General features: G+C 55.2%; 1 protein-coding gene across 1 annotated transcript in view; it reads right to left on the bottom strand.

Moving 5' to 3' along the window:
* Positions 1-409: 409 nt before the first annotated feature.
* The window catches only part of LOC147105947 (transcription factor ETV6-like), a 214,075-nt gene continuing 202,826 nt past the window's right edge, over positions 410-11,658 (bottom strand). Inside the window, exons 3-4 of the mRNA XM_086009772.1 lie at positions 853-1,017; positions 410-456 (exon numbers count right to left, since the gene is read on the bottom strand). Coding sequence (XP_085865898.1) covers positions 410-456; positions 853-1,017 — 212 coding nt within the window. The remainder of the gene's footprint in view (positions 457-852; positions 1,018-11,658) is intronic.

The raw sequence follows: 11,658 nt of genomic DNA, 5'->3' as shown, positions 1-11,658 counted from the left end.
CAACGTCCTGGCTGTGGACGAAGCTGCCGTGGAGTGACTGCCGCAGGGTCCGAATCAGACTCGTCGCCAGTGTTAAGTCTGTGAATTATTTAGTTAATTAAAACACAGACTAATGAGTAACAATAAAAACAGGTCTTTACTGGTTGGAGGTAGGGACTATACTGAATACAAGATTACTGCACAGTGCTTATATACCGGTGTGTTCACCCCCGGTATTACGTCTACAGCAGCCTGAGAAAGTAGTACATCTCTTAAGGTGGAACAGGCTTAAGCTCTCTTAAGGTGGAACAGGTTACATACACAACAAGAAGGTGGGGAAGTGGAGGCGGAGGTGGGGGGGGGGGGGATAGGAATCCACTCCTCCTCTGGAACTTTTGTCGTTTTGTGCTCAGACCAGTGTCAGCCCCATTCACACCGGTGCAGTCAGGTGGCACCAACACCTGCTGTTCAGCTGTGCTGCCGACATGTAGATGCCAAGAGGGGATCCATCAGCCCTCAATAATGACTACTTGCATTTATACAGCACCTTTAACATAGTAAAACATCCCAAGTCGCTTCACTCGCATGTTATCAGACAAGATTTGACACTGAGCCACGTAAAGAGATATTAGAAAGACAGACTTCCATTTCTAAAGCGACTTTCATGACCTCAGGGGAGGACTCCCCTGCTCATTTTGAATTCGTGCCCCCAGCCCCAAGCTCGGATGCCACACCCCACCCACCCCAGCGCCCAACCAGCCACGTGTTCGGACCACAGCCCCACCCTGGTTCGACTCCCCCACCCCAGCCTGTACTTATTTGCTGGCCGATCATTAACCCGAGCGGGAGTTGCAGTGCGGGGGAGCTCCTTACCTGAATGCGGGCAGCGGTACCTGAAGTCCTCTTTGGTCAGCAGGCAGAGAGCTTTGCCGTTCATCTCAAACATGTCGCTGTCCATCGGGTGCAGGGAGTATTCTTGCTCTGCCCACTTCAGCCACTGACCCACGTCAACTCTGCTCCAGAACACAGGCTGCAGTCCTGGGGAGAGGAACCAGTCAGAGTCAGTCACGCTCGGCCATAGCCTCCAACTGGAATCCACACCGCAACATCCCATAACCTCGTACGATAGCAAAATATCCCATAACCTCCCCCGCACTCCTCTACCCCCAATACACAGACCCCCCAATACACAGACCCATCAATACACAGACCCCCCAATACACAGACCCATCAATACACAGACCCCCCAATACGGATCCCAATACACAGAAACCCAATACACAGACCCGAAAATACACAGACCCCAGTACACACACCAATAAACAGACCGCCCAATACACAGACCGCCCAATACACAGACCCCAATACACAGACCCCTCAATACACAAACACCCAATACAGACCGCCCAATACACAGACCCCCCAATACACAGACCCCCCAATACACAGATCCCCCAATTACACAGACCCCCTAATACACAGACGCGCAAATACACAGACCCCAGTACACAGACCCCCCAATACACAGACCCCCCAATACACAGACCCCCCAATAAACAGACCCCCAATACACAGTACCCCCAATACACAGACCCCCCAATACACAGACCCCCCAATACACAGACCCCCCAATACACAGACCCCCCAATACACAGACCCCCAATACACAGACCCCCCAATACACAGACCCCCCAATACACAGACCCCCCAATACACAGACCCCCCAAATACACAGACCCCCCAATACACAGACCCCCCAATACACAGACCCCCCAATACACAGACCCCCAATACACAGACCCCCAATACACAGACCCCCCAATACACAGACCCCCCAATACACAGACCCCCCAATACACAGACCCCCCAATACACAGACCCCCCAATACACAGACCCCCCAATACACAGACCCCCCAATACACAGACCCCCCAATACACAGACCCCCCAATACACAGACCCCCCAATACACAGACCCCCCAATACACAGACCCCCCAATTCACAGACCCCCCAATGTGCCAGGTGTGTAGAGGGAGTGTGTGCCAGGTGTGTAGAGGGAGTGTGTGCCAGGTGTGTAGAGAGTGCGGCAGGTGTGCAGAGGGAGCGTGCGCCAGGTGTGTAGCGGGAGCGTGCGCCAGGTGTGTAGCGGGAGCGTGCGCCAGGTGAGTAGAGGGAGCGTGCGCCAGGTGAGTAGAGGGAGCGTGCGCCAGGTGTGTAGAGGGAGCGTGCGCCAGGTGTGTAGAGGGAGCGTGCGCCAGGTGTGTAGAGGGAGCGTGCGCCAGGTGTGTAGAGGGAGCGTGCGCCAGGTGAGTAGAGGGAGCGTGCGCCAGGTGAGTAGAGGGAGCGTGCGCCAGGTGTGTAGAGGGAGCGTGCGCCAGGTGTGCAGAGGGAGCGTGCGCCAGGTGTGTAGAGGGAGCGTGCGCCAGGTGTGTAGAGGGACCGTGCGCCAGGTGTGTAGAGGGACCGTGCGCCAGGTGTGTAGAGGGACCGTGCGCCAGGTGTGTAGAGGGACCGTGCGCCAGGTGTGTAGAGGGACCGTGCGCCAGGTGTGTAGAGGGAGTGCGCCAGGTGTGCAGAGGGAGAGCGCGCCAGGTGTGCAGAGGGAGAGTGCGCCAGGTGTGCAGAGGGAGAGTGCGCCAGGTGTGCAGAGGGAGTGTGTGCCAGGTGTCTCGAGGGAGTGTGTGCCAGGTGTCTCGAGGGAGAGTGTGCCTGGTGTGCAGAGGGAGAGCGCGCCAGGTGTGCAGAGGGAGAGCGCGCCAGGTGTGTAGAGGGAGAGTGTGCCTGGTGTGTAGAGGGAGTGTGTGCCTGGTGTGTAGAGGGAAGAGTGTGCCAGATGTGTAGAGGGAGAGTGCGCCAGGTGTGTAGAGGGAGAGTGTGCCAGGTGTGTAGAGGGAGAGTGTGCCAGGTGTGTAGAGGGAGTGTGTGCCAGGTGTGTAGAGGGAGTGTGTGCCAGGTGTGTAGAGGGAGAGTGTGCCAGGTGTGTAGAGGGAGAGTGTGCCAGGTGTGTAGAGGGAGAGTGTGCCAGGTGTGCCGAGGGAGAGAATGCCAGGTGTGTAGAGGGAGTGTGTGCCAGGTGTGTAGAGAGAGTTTGCCAGGTGTGTACAGGGAGAGTGTGCCAGGTGTGTAGAGGGAGATTGTGCCAGGTGCGTAGAGGGAGTGTGTGCCAGGTGTGTAGAGGGAGTGTGTGCCAGGTGTGAAGAGGGAGAGTGTGCCACACGTGAAGAGGGAGAGTGTGCCAGGTGTGTAGAGGGAGTGTGTGCCAGGTGTGTAGAGGGAGAGTGTGCCAGGTGTGCAGAGGGAGAGTCATAGAGTCATAGAGTTTTACAGCACAGAAAGAGGCCCTTCGGCCCATCGTGTCTGCGCCGCCCATCCATCCCTGTCCAGTCTAATCCCATTTTCCAGCATTTGGTCCATAGCCTTGTATGCAATGGCATTTCAAGTGCTCATCCAAATGCTTCTTGAATGTGTGAGGGTTCCTGCCTCTACCACCCTTTCAGGCATTGAGTTCCACATTCCAACCACCCTCTGGGTGAAAAAGTTCCTCCTCAAATCCCCTCTAAATCTCCTGCCCCTTACCCTGAATCTATGCCCCCTTGTTATTGACCCCCCTACTAGGGGGAAAAGTTCCTCTTTATCTACCCTAGCTATGCCCCTCATCATTTTGTACACCTCAATCAGGTCCCCCCTCAGCCTTCTTTGCTCCAAGGAAAACAACCCCAGCCTGTCCAGCCTCTCTTCATAGCTGAGGCGCTCCATCCCAGGTAACATCCTGGTGAATCTTCTCTGCACCCTCTCCAAAGCAATCACATCCTTCCTATAGTGAGGCGACCAGAACTGCACACAGTACTCCAGCTGTGGCCTCACCAGCGTTTTGTACAGCTCCATCATAACCTCCCTGCTCTTATATTCTATGCCTCGGCTAATGAAGGCAAGTATCCCATATGCCTTTTTAACCACCTTATCTACCTGTTCCACTGCCTTCAGGGATCTATGTACATGTACACCAAGGACCCTCTAACCCTCTGTACTTCCTAGGGTCCTACCACTCATTGTGTATTCCCTTGCCTTATTTGTCCGTCCAAAATGCATCACCTCGCACTTTTCAGGGTTAAATTCCATTTGCCACTTTTCCGCCCATCTGACCAACCCGTTTATATCGTCCTGTAGCCTGAGGCTTTCCTCCTCACAATTTACCACCCCACCAATTTTCGTGTCATCTGCGAACTTACTGATCATACCTTTTACATTCTCATCCAAATCATTTATGTAGATCACAAACAACAAGGGACCCAGCACCGATCCCTGAGGTACCCCACTGGACACAGGCTTCCAGTCACAAAAGCAACCTTCGACCATCACCCTCTGCCTCCTGCCACTCAGCCAGTTTAGGATCCAACGCGCCAAGGCACCCTGGGTCCCATGGGCTCTTACCTTCTTGACCAGTCTCCTATGCGGGACTTTGTGAAAAGCTTTACTGAAGTCCATGTAAACCACATCCACAGCATTTCCCTCATCCACCCCCCTAGTCACCCCCTCGAAAAATTCAATCAGATTTGTCAGACATGATTTACCCTTGACAAAGCCATGCTGACTATCCCCGATTAATCCTTGCCTCTCCAAGTGGAGACTAATTTTGTCCCTCAGAATTTTTTCCAATAATTTCCCTACCACAGATGTTAGGCTCACTGGCCTGTAATTCCCTGGTTTATCCCTGCTACCCTTCTTGAATAATGGTACTACGTTGCTGTTCTCCAGTCCTCTGGTACATCCCCTGTGGCCAGAGAGGTTCTGAAAATTTGTGTCAGAGCCCCTGCAATCTCCTCCTTTGCCTCCCACAGCAGCCTGGGATACATCTCGTCCGGGCCTGGGGATTTATCCACTTTTTGGCCTGCTAAAACCGCTAGCACCTCCTCCCTCTCGATGCTAATATGTTCAAGTATGTCACAGCCCCCTTGCCCGATTTCTATGTCTGCATCATCTTTCTCCATAGTGAACACAGATGCAAAAAATTCATTTAAAACCCCTCCTACATCATCTGGCTCTACACACAGATTGCCACTTTGGTCCCTAATGGGCCCTACCCTTTCCCTGGTTATCCTCTTGCCCTTAATATACTTATAAAACATCTTAGGATTTTCCTTTATTTTGCTCGCCAGTGTTATTTCATGGCCCCTCCTCGCCCTCCTAATTTCTTTTTTAAGTATGCCCCTGCATTTTTTATACTCCTCTAGGGCTTCTTCCGTCTTTAGTAACTGCCAAAAGCCCCCCTTTTATTTCTAATGCATTTTTGTATATCCCTTGTCAGCCAAGGTTCCCTTTGCTTGTTGGTCCCACCCTTGACCTTTACAGGAACATGTTGGCGTTGTACTCTCTCTATTTCCCTTCTGAAAGTCTCCCACTGTTTTGATGCGGATTTTCCTATAAGTAGCTGCTCCCAGTCCAATTTGGCCAGATCCTGCCTTATCATATTAAAATCGGCCTTCCCCCAATTTAGAACCCTTATTTCCGGGCCGTCTTTGTCTTTTTCCATGACCACCTTAAATCTCACCGAATTGTGGTCACTGTCGCCAAAATGCTCTCCTACTGACACTTCCACCACTTGCCCGGCTACGTTCCCCAGAATTAGGTCCAGTATCGCCCCATCTCTTGTCGGACTTTCTACATGTTGGCTCAAAAAGCTCTCCTGGATGCACTTTAAGAATTCTGCACCCTCTAAGCCTTTCACACTCTGACTATCCCAATTAATATTGGGGAAGTTGAAATCCCCCACTATTATTACCCTATTATTTTCGCACTTTTCTGAGATTTGCCTACATATCTGTTCCTCTATCTCCCCCTGACTGTTTGGGGGCCTATAGTACACTCCCAGCAAAGTGCTTGCCCCCTTTTTGTTTTTAAGTTCTACCCATATGGCCTCATTAGAGGAACCCGCTAATATATCATCCCTCCTTACAGCAGTAATTGACTCCTTAATTAATATTGCAACACCCCCTCCCCTTTTACACCCCCCTCTGTCTCGCCTGAAGATTCTATACCCCGGAATATTGAGCTGCCAGTCCTGACCCTCCCTCAACCATGTCTCCGTGATAGCAACAATATCGTACTCCCATGTGTTCAACAACAACTTCAGTTCATCCACCTTATTTGCAAGACTCCTTGCATTAAAATAAATGCCTTCCAGCCCTGCCATATTCTCTTTTGCCTTCACATATTTGCTTTGCCTTCCCAGCTGACTTGTTTTTCCCTCTGTATTTGGCTGTAAATCACCCCCTACTATAGCTCCACTCTGTACCCCATCCCCCTGCCAAGTTAGTTTAAACCCCCCCCAGCAGTGCTAGCAAACCTCCCCGCAAGGATATTGGTTCCCCTCTGGTTCAGGTGTAAACCGTCCGACTTGTACAAGTCCCACCTTTCCCAGAAGCAGACCCAGTGATCCAGGAAACTAAAGCCCTCCCCCCTGCACCATCCCTTTAGCCACGCATTCATCTGTTCTATCTTCCTATTCCTATACCCACTAGCACGTGGCACCGGGAGTAATCCAGAGATTACAACCCTTGAGGTCCTGCTCTTTAATCCTTCACCTAGCTCCCTAAATTCTTGCTGCAGGACCTCATCCCTCTTTTTACCTATGTCGTTGGTACCAATGTGGACCACGACCACTGGCTGTTCACCCTCCCCCTCCAGAATGCCCTGCAGCCGCTCAGTGACATCCTTGACCCTGGCACCAGGGAGGCAACAAACCATCCTGGATTCACGTCTACAGCCACAGAAACGCCTATCTGTTCCCCTTACTATAGAATCCCCTACCACTATTGCTCTCCCACTCTTTTTCCCCCCTTCCTGGGCAGCAGGAGCACCCCCAGTGCCAGGAAGTTGGCTGCTGCTGCCTTCCCCTGGTGAGTCATCCCCCTCAACAGTATCCAAAGCGGTATACTTGTTTGAAAGGGGGATGTCCGCAGGGGTTCCCTGCACTACCTGCCTGCCTTTGTTGCTCCGCCTGATGGTCACCCCCTTTGCTGCCCTACCCTGAGGCGTGAACAACTCGCTAAACGTGCTAGCCACGAGCCTCTCAGCATCGCGTATGCTCCAAAATTCATCCACCCGCAGCTCGAGCGCCACAATGCGGTCTACAAGTAGCTGCAGCTGGATGCATTTCCCGCACACATGGTCGCCAGGGACACTGGCAGCGTCCCTGATTTCCCACATAGAGCAGGAGGAGCAGAACACGGGTCTGAGCTCTCCAGCCATGACTTACTCCTTTAATTAATCTAAAAATTTATTCAATACCCCAGTTACAGGTATACTCTAGGGCGCTTTATTTACCAACTGTCCTCATCACAACAGAGCCCCTAGAAATTTAACACCACAGAATTCAAGCTTGTAATGAAGAGAGAGAAATATTCACCAACCAATCACTTACCTGCTCCCTGGTGACGTCACACCCCGATTACTTTTTACCTCTCTGCAACTACCGAGCTCGCAGAGTGTGCCAGGTGTGTGGAGGGAGTGTGTGCCAGGTGTGTGGAGGGAGAGTGTGCCAGGTGTGTGGAGGGAGAGTGTGCCAGGTGTGTGGAGGGAGAGTGTTCCAGGTGTGTAGAGGGAGGGTGTGCCAGGTGTGTAGAGGGAGAGAATGCCAGGTGTGTAGAGCGAGACTGTGCCAGGTGTGTAGAGGGAGCGTGTGCCAGGTGTGTAGAGGGACAGTGTGCCAGGTGTGTAGAGGGAGAGTGTGTCAGGTGTGTAGAGGGAGCGTGTGCCAGGTGTGTAGAGGGAGCGTGTGCCAGGCGTGTAGAGGGAGAGTGTGCCAGGCGTGTAGAGGGAGAGTGTGCCAGGTGTGTAGAGGGAGCGTGTGCCAGGTGTGTAGAGGGAGCGTGTGCCAGGTGTGTAGAGGGAGCGTGTGCCAGGCGTGTAGAGGGAGAGTGTGCCAGGCGTGTAGAGGGAGAGTGTGCCAGGTGTGTAGAGGGAGCGTGTGCCAGGTGTGTAGAGGGAGCGTGTGCCAGGTGTGTGGAGGGAGCGTGTGCGAGGTATGCGGAGGGAGAGTTTGCCAGGTATGCGGAGGGAGTGTGTGCCAGGTGTGCGGAGGCGGTGTGTGCCAGGTGTGAAGAGGGAGAGTGTGCCAGGTCTGCAGAGAGAGTTTGCCAGGTGTGTACAGGGAGTGTGTGCCAGGTGTGTGGAGGGAGAGTGTGACAGGTGTGTGGAGGGAGAGTGTGCCAGGTGTGAAGAGGGAGAGTGTGCCACACGTGAAGAGGGAGAGTGTGCCAGGTGTGTAGAGGGAGAGTGTGCCAGGTGTGCAGAGGGAGTGTGTGCCAGGTGTGTAGAGGGAGTGTGTGCCACACGTGAAGAGGGAGAGTGTGCCAGGTGTGAAGAGGGAGAGTGTGCCACACGTGAAGAGGGAGTGTGTGCCAGGTGTGTAGAGGGAGAGTGTGCCAGGTGTGTAGAGGGAGTGTGTGCCAGGTGTGTAGAGGGAGTGTGTGCCAGGTGTGTAGAGGGAGTGTGTGCCAGGTGTGTAGAGGGAGAGTGTGCCAGGTGTGTAGAGGGAGAGTGTGCCAGGTGTGTGGAGGGAGAGCGTGCCAGGTGTGTGGAGGGAGAGTGTGCCAGGTGTGTGGAGGGAGAGTGTTCCAGGTGTGTCGAGGGAGGGTGTGCCAGGTCTGCCAGGTGTGTAGAGGGAGAGAATGCCAGGTGTGTAGAGCGAGATTGTGCCAGGTGTGTAGAGGGAGCGTGTGCCAGGTGTGTAGAGGGAGAGTTTGCCAGGTGTGTAGAGGGACAGAGTGCCAGGCGTGTAGAGAGAGTGTGTGTCAGGTGTGTAGAGGGAGCGTGTGCCAGGCGTGTAGAGGGAGAGTGTGCCAGGCGTGTAGAGGGAGAGTGTGCCAGGCGTGTAGAGGCAGCGTGTGCCAGGTGTGTAGAGGGAGCGTGTGCCAGGTGTGCAGAGGGAGCGTGTGCCAGGTGTGCAGAGGGAGCGTGTGCCAGGTGTGCAGAGGGAGCGTGTGCCAGGTGTGTAGAGGGAGCGTGTGCCAGGTGTGTAGAGGGAGCGTGGGCCAGGTGTGTAGCGGGAGCGTGGGCCAGGTGTGTAGCGGGAGCGTGGGCCAGGTGTGTGGAGGGAGCGTGGGCCAGGTGTGTGGAGGGAGCGTGTGCCAGGTGTGCGGAGGCGGTGTGTGCCAGGTGTGCGGAGGCGGTGTGTGCCAGGTGTGAAGAGGGAGAGTGTGCCATGCGTGAAGAGGGAGAGTGTGCCAGGTGTGTAGAGTGAATGTGTGCCAGGTGTGTAGAGGGAGATTGTGCCAGGTGTGTAGAGGGAGAGTGTCCCAGGTGTGTAGAGGGAGAGTGTCCCAGGTGTGTAGAGGGAGAGTGTGCCAGGTGTGTAGAGGGAGAGTGTGCCAGGTGTGTCGAGGGAGAGTGACCCAGGTGTGTCGAGGGAGAGTGATCCAGGTGTGTCGAGGGAGAGTGATCCAGGTGTGTCGAGGGAGAGTGATCCAGGTGTGTCGAGGGAGTGTGATCCAGGTGCGTCGAGGGAGAGTGATCCAGGTGTGTCGAGGGAGAGTGATCCAGGTGTGTCGAGGGATTGTGTGCCAGGTGTGTAGAGGGAGAGTGTGCCAGGTGTGTAGAGGGAGAGTGTGCCAGGTGTGTAGAGGGAGTGTGTGCCAGGTGTGTAGAGGGAGATTGTGCCAGGTGTGTAGAGGGAGAGTGTCCCAGGTGTGTCGAGGGAGAGGGATCCAGGTGTGTCGAGGGAGAGTGATCCAGGTGTGTCGAGGGAGAGTGATCCAGGTGTGTCGAGGGAGAGTGATCCAGGTGTGTGGAGGGAGAGCGATCCAGGTGTGTGGAGGGAGAGCGATCCAGGTGTGTGGAGGGAGAGCGTGCCAGGTGTGTGGAGGGAGAGCGTGCCAGCTGTGTGGAGGGAGAGCGTGCCAGGTGTGTGGAGGGAGATTGTGCCAGGTGTGTAGAGGGAGAGTGATCCAGGTGTGTCGAGGGAGTGTGTGCCAGGTGTGTAGAGGGAGAGTGTCCCAGGTGTGTAGAGGGAGTGTGTGCCAGGTGTGTCGAGGGAGAGTGATCCAGGTGTGTCGAGGGAGAGTGATCCAGGTGTGTCGAGGGAGTGTGTGCCAGGTGTGTAGAGGGAGAGTGTCCCAGGTGTGTAGAGGGAGAGTGTCCCAGGTGTGTAGAGGGAGAGTGTTCCAGGTGTGTCGAGGGAGAGTGATCCAGGTGTGTCGAGGAAGAGTGATCCAGGTGTGTCGAGGGAGAGTGATCCAGGTGTGTCGAGGGGGAGTGATCCAGGTGTGTCGAGGGAGTGTGTGCCAGGTGTGTAGAGGGAGACTGTGCCAGGTGTGTAGAGGGAGAGTGTGCCAGGTGTGTAGAGGGAAAGTGTGCCAGGTGTGTAGAGGGAGAGTGTGCCAGGTGTGTAGAGGGAGATTGTGCCAGGTGTGTAGAGGGAGATTGTGCCAGGTGTGTAGAGGGAGATTGTGCCAGGTGTGTAGAGGGAGTGTGTGCCAGGTGTGTCGAGGGAGTGTGTGCCACGTGTGTAGAGGCAGAGTGTCCCAGGTGTGTAGAGGGAGTGTGTGCCAGGTGTGTCGAGGGAGAGTGATCCAGGTGTGTCGAGGAAGAGTGATCCAGGTGTGTCGAGGGAGAGTGATCCAGGTGTGTCGAGGGAGAGTGATCCAGGTGTGTCGAGGGAGAGTGATCCAGGTGTGTCGAGGGAGAGTGATCCAGGTGTGTCGAGGGAGTGCGTGCCAGGTGTGGAGGGAGAGCGTGCCAGGTGTGTGGAGGGAGAGCGTGCCAGGTGTGTGGAGGGAGAGCGTGCCAGGTGTGTGGAGGGAGAGCGTGCCAGGTGTGTGGAGGGAGAGCGTGCCAGGTGTGTGGAGGGAGAGCGTGCCAGGTGTGTGGAGGGAGAGCGTGCCAGGTGTGTGGAGGGAGAGCGTGCCAGGTGTGTGGAGGGAGAGCGTGCCAGGTGTGTGGAGGGAGAGCGTGCCAGGTGTGTGGAGGGAGAGCGTGCCAGGTGTGTGGAGGGAGAGCGATCCAGGTGTGTCGAGGGAGTGTGTGCCAGGTGTGTTGAGGGAGAGTGTCCCAGGTGTGTAGAGGGAGAGTGTGCCAGGTGTGTCGAGGGAGAGTGTTCCAGGTGTCGAGGGAGAGCGTGCCAGGTGTGGAGAGGGAGAGTGATCCAGGTGTGTCGAGGGAGAGTGATCCAGGTGTCGAGGGAGTGTGTGCCAGTTGTGTAGAGGGAGTGTGTGCCAGGTGTGTCGAGGGAGATTGTGCCAGGTGTGTAGAGGGAGAGTGTCCCAGGTGTGTAGAGGGAGATTGTGCCAGGTGTGTAGAGGGAGAGTGATCCAGGTGTGTCGAGGGATTGTGTGCCAGGTGTGTAGAGGGAGAGTGTGCCAGGTGTGTAGAGGGAGAGTGTGCCAGGTGTGTAGAGGGAGTGTGTGCCAGGTGTGTAGAGGGAGTGTGTGCCAGGTGTGTAGAGGGAGATTGTGCCAGGTGTGTAGAGGGAGAGTGTCCCAGGTGTGTCGAGGGAGAGTGATCCAGGTGTGTCGAGGGAGAGTGATCCAGGTGTGTCGAGGGAGAGTGATCCAGGTGTGTGGAGGGAGAGTGATCCAGGTGTGTGGAGGGAGAGCGATCCAGGTGTGTGGAGGGAGAGCGATCCAGGTGTGTGGAGGGAGAGCGTGCCAGGTGTGTGGAGGGAGAGCGTGCCAGCTGTGTGGA

The sequence above is a fragment of the Somniosus microcephalus genome, chromosome 16 (genome assembly GCF_052327205.1).
Source record: "Somniosus microcephalus isolate GS21.2 chromosome 16, FLI_Smic_1.0, whole genome shotgun sequence".
NCBI classification, from domain to species: domain Eukaryota; kingdom Metazoa; phylum Chordata; class Chondrichthyes; order Squaliformes; family Somniosidae; genus Somniosus; species Somniosus microcephalus.
The sequence above is the reverse complement of the archived record's forward strand: the minus strand, read 5'-3'. Positions and strand labels throughout refer to the sequence as shown.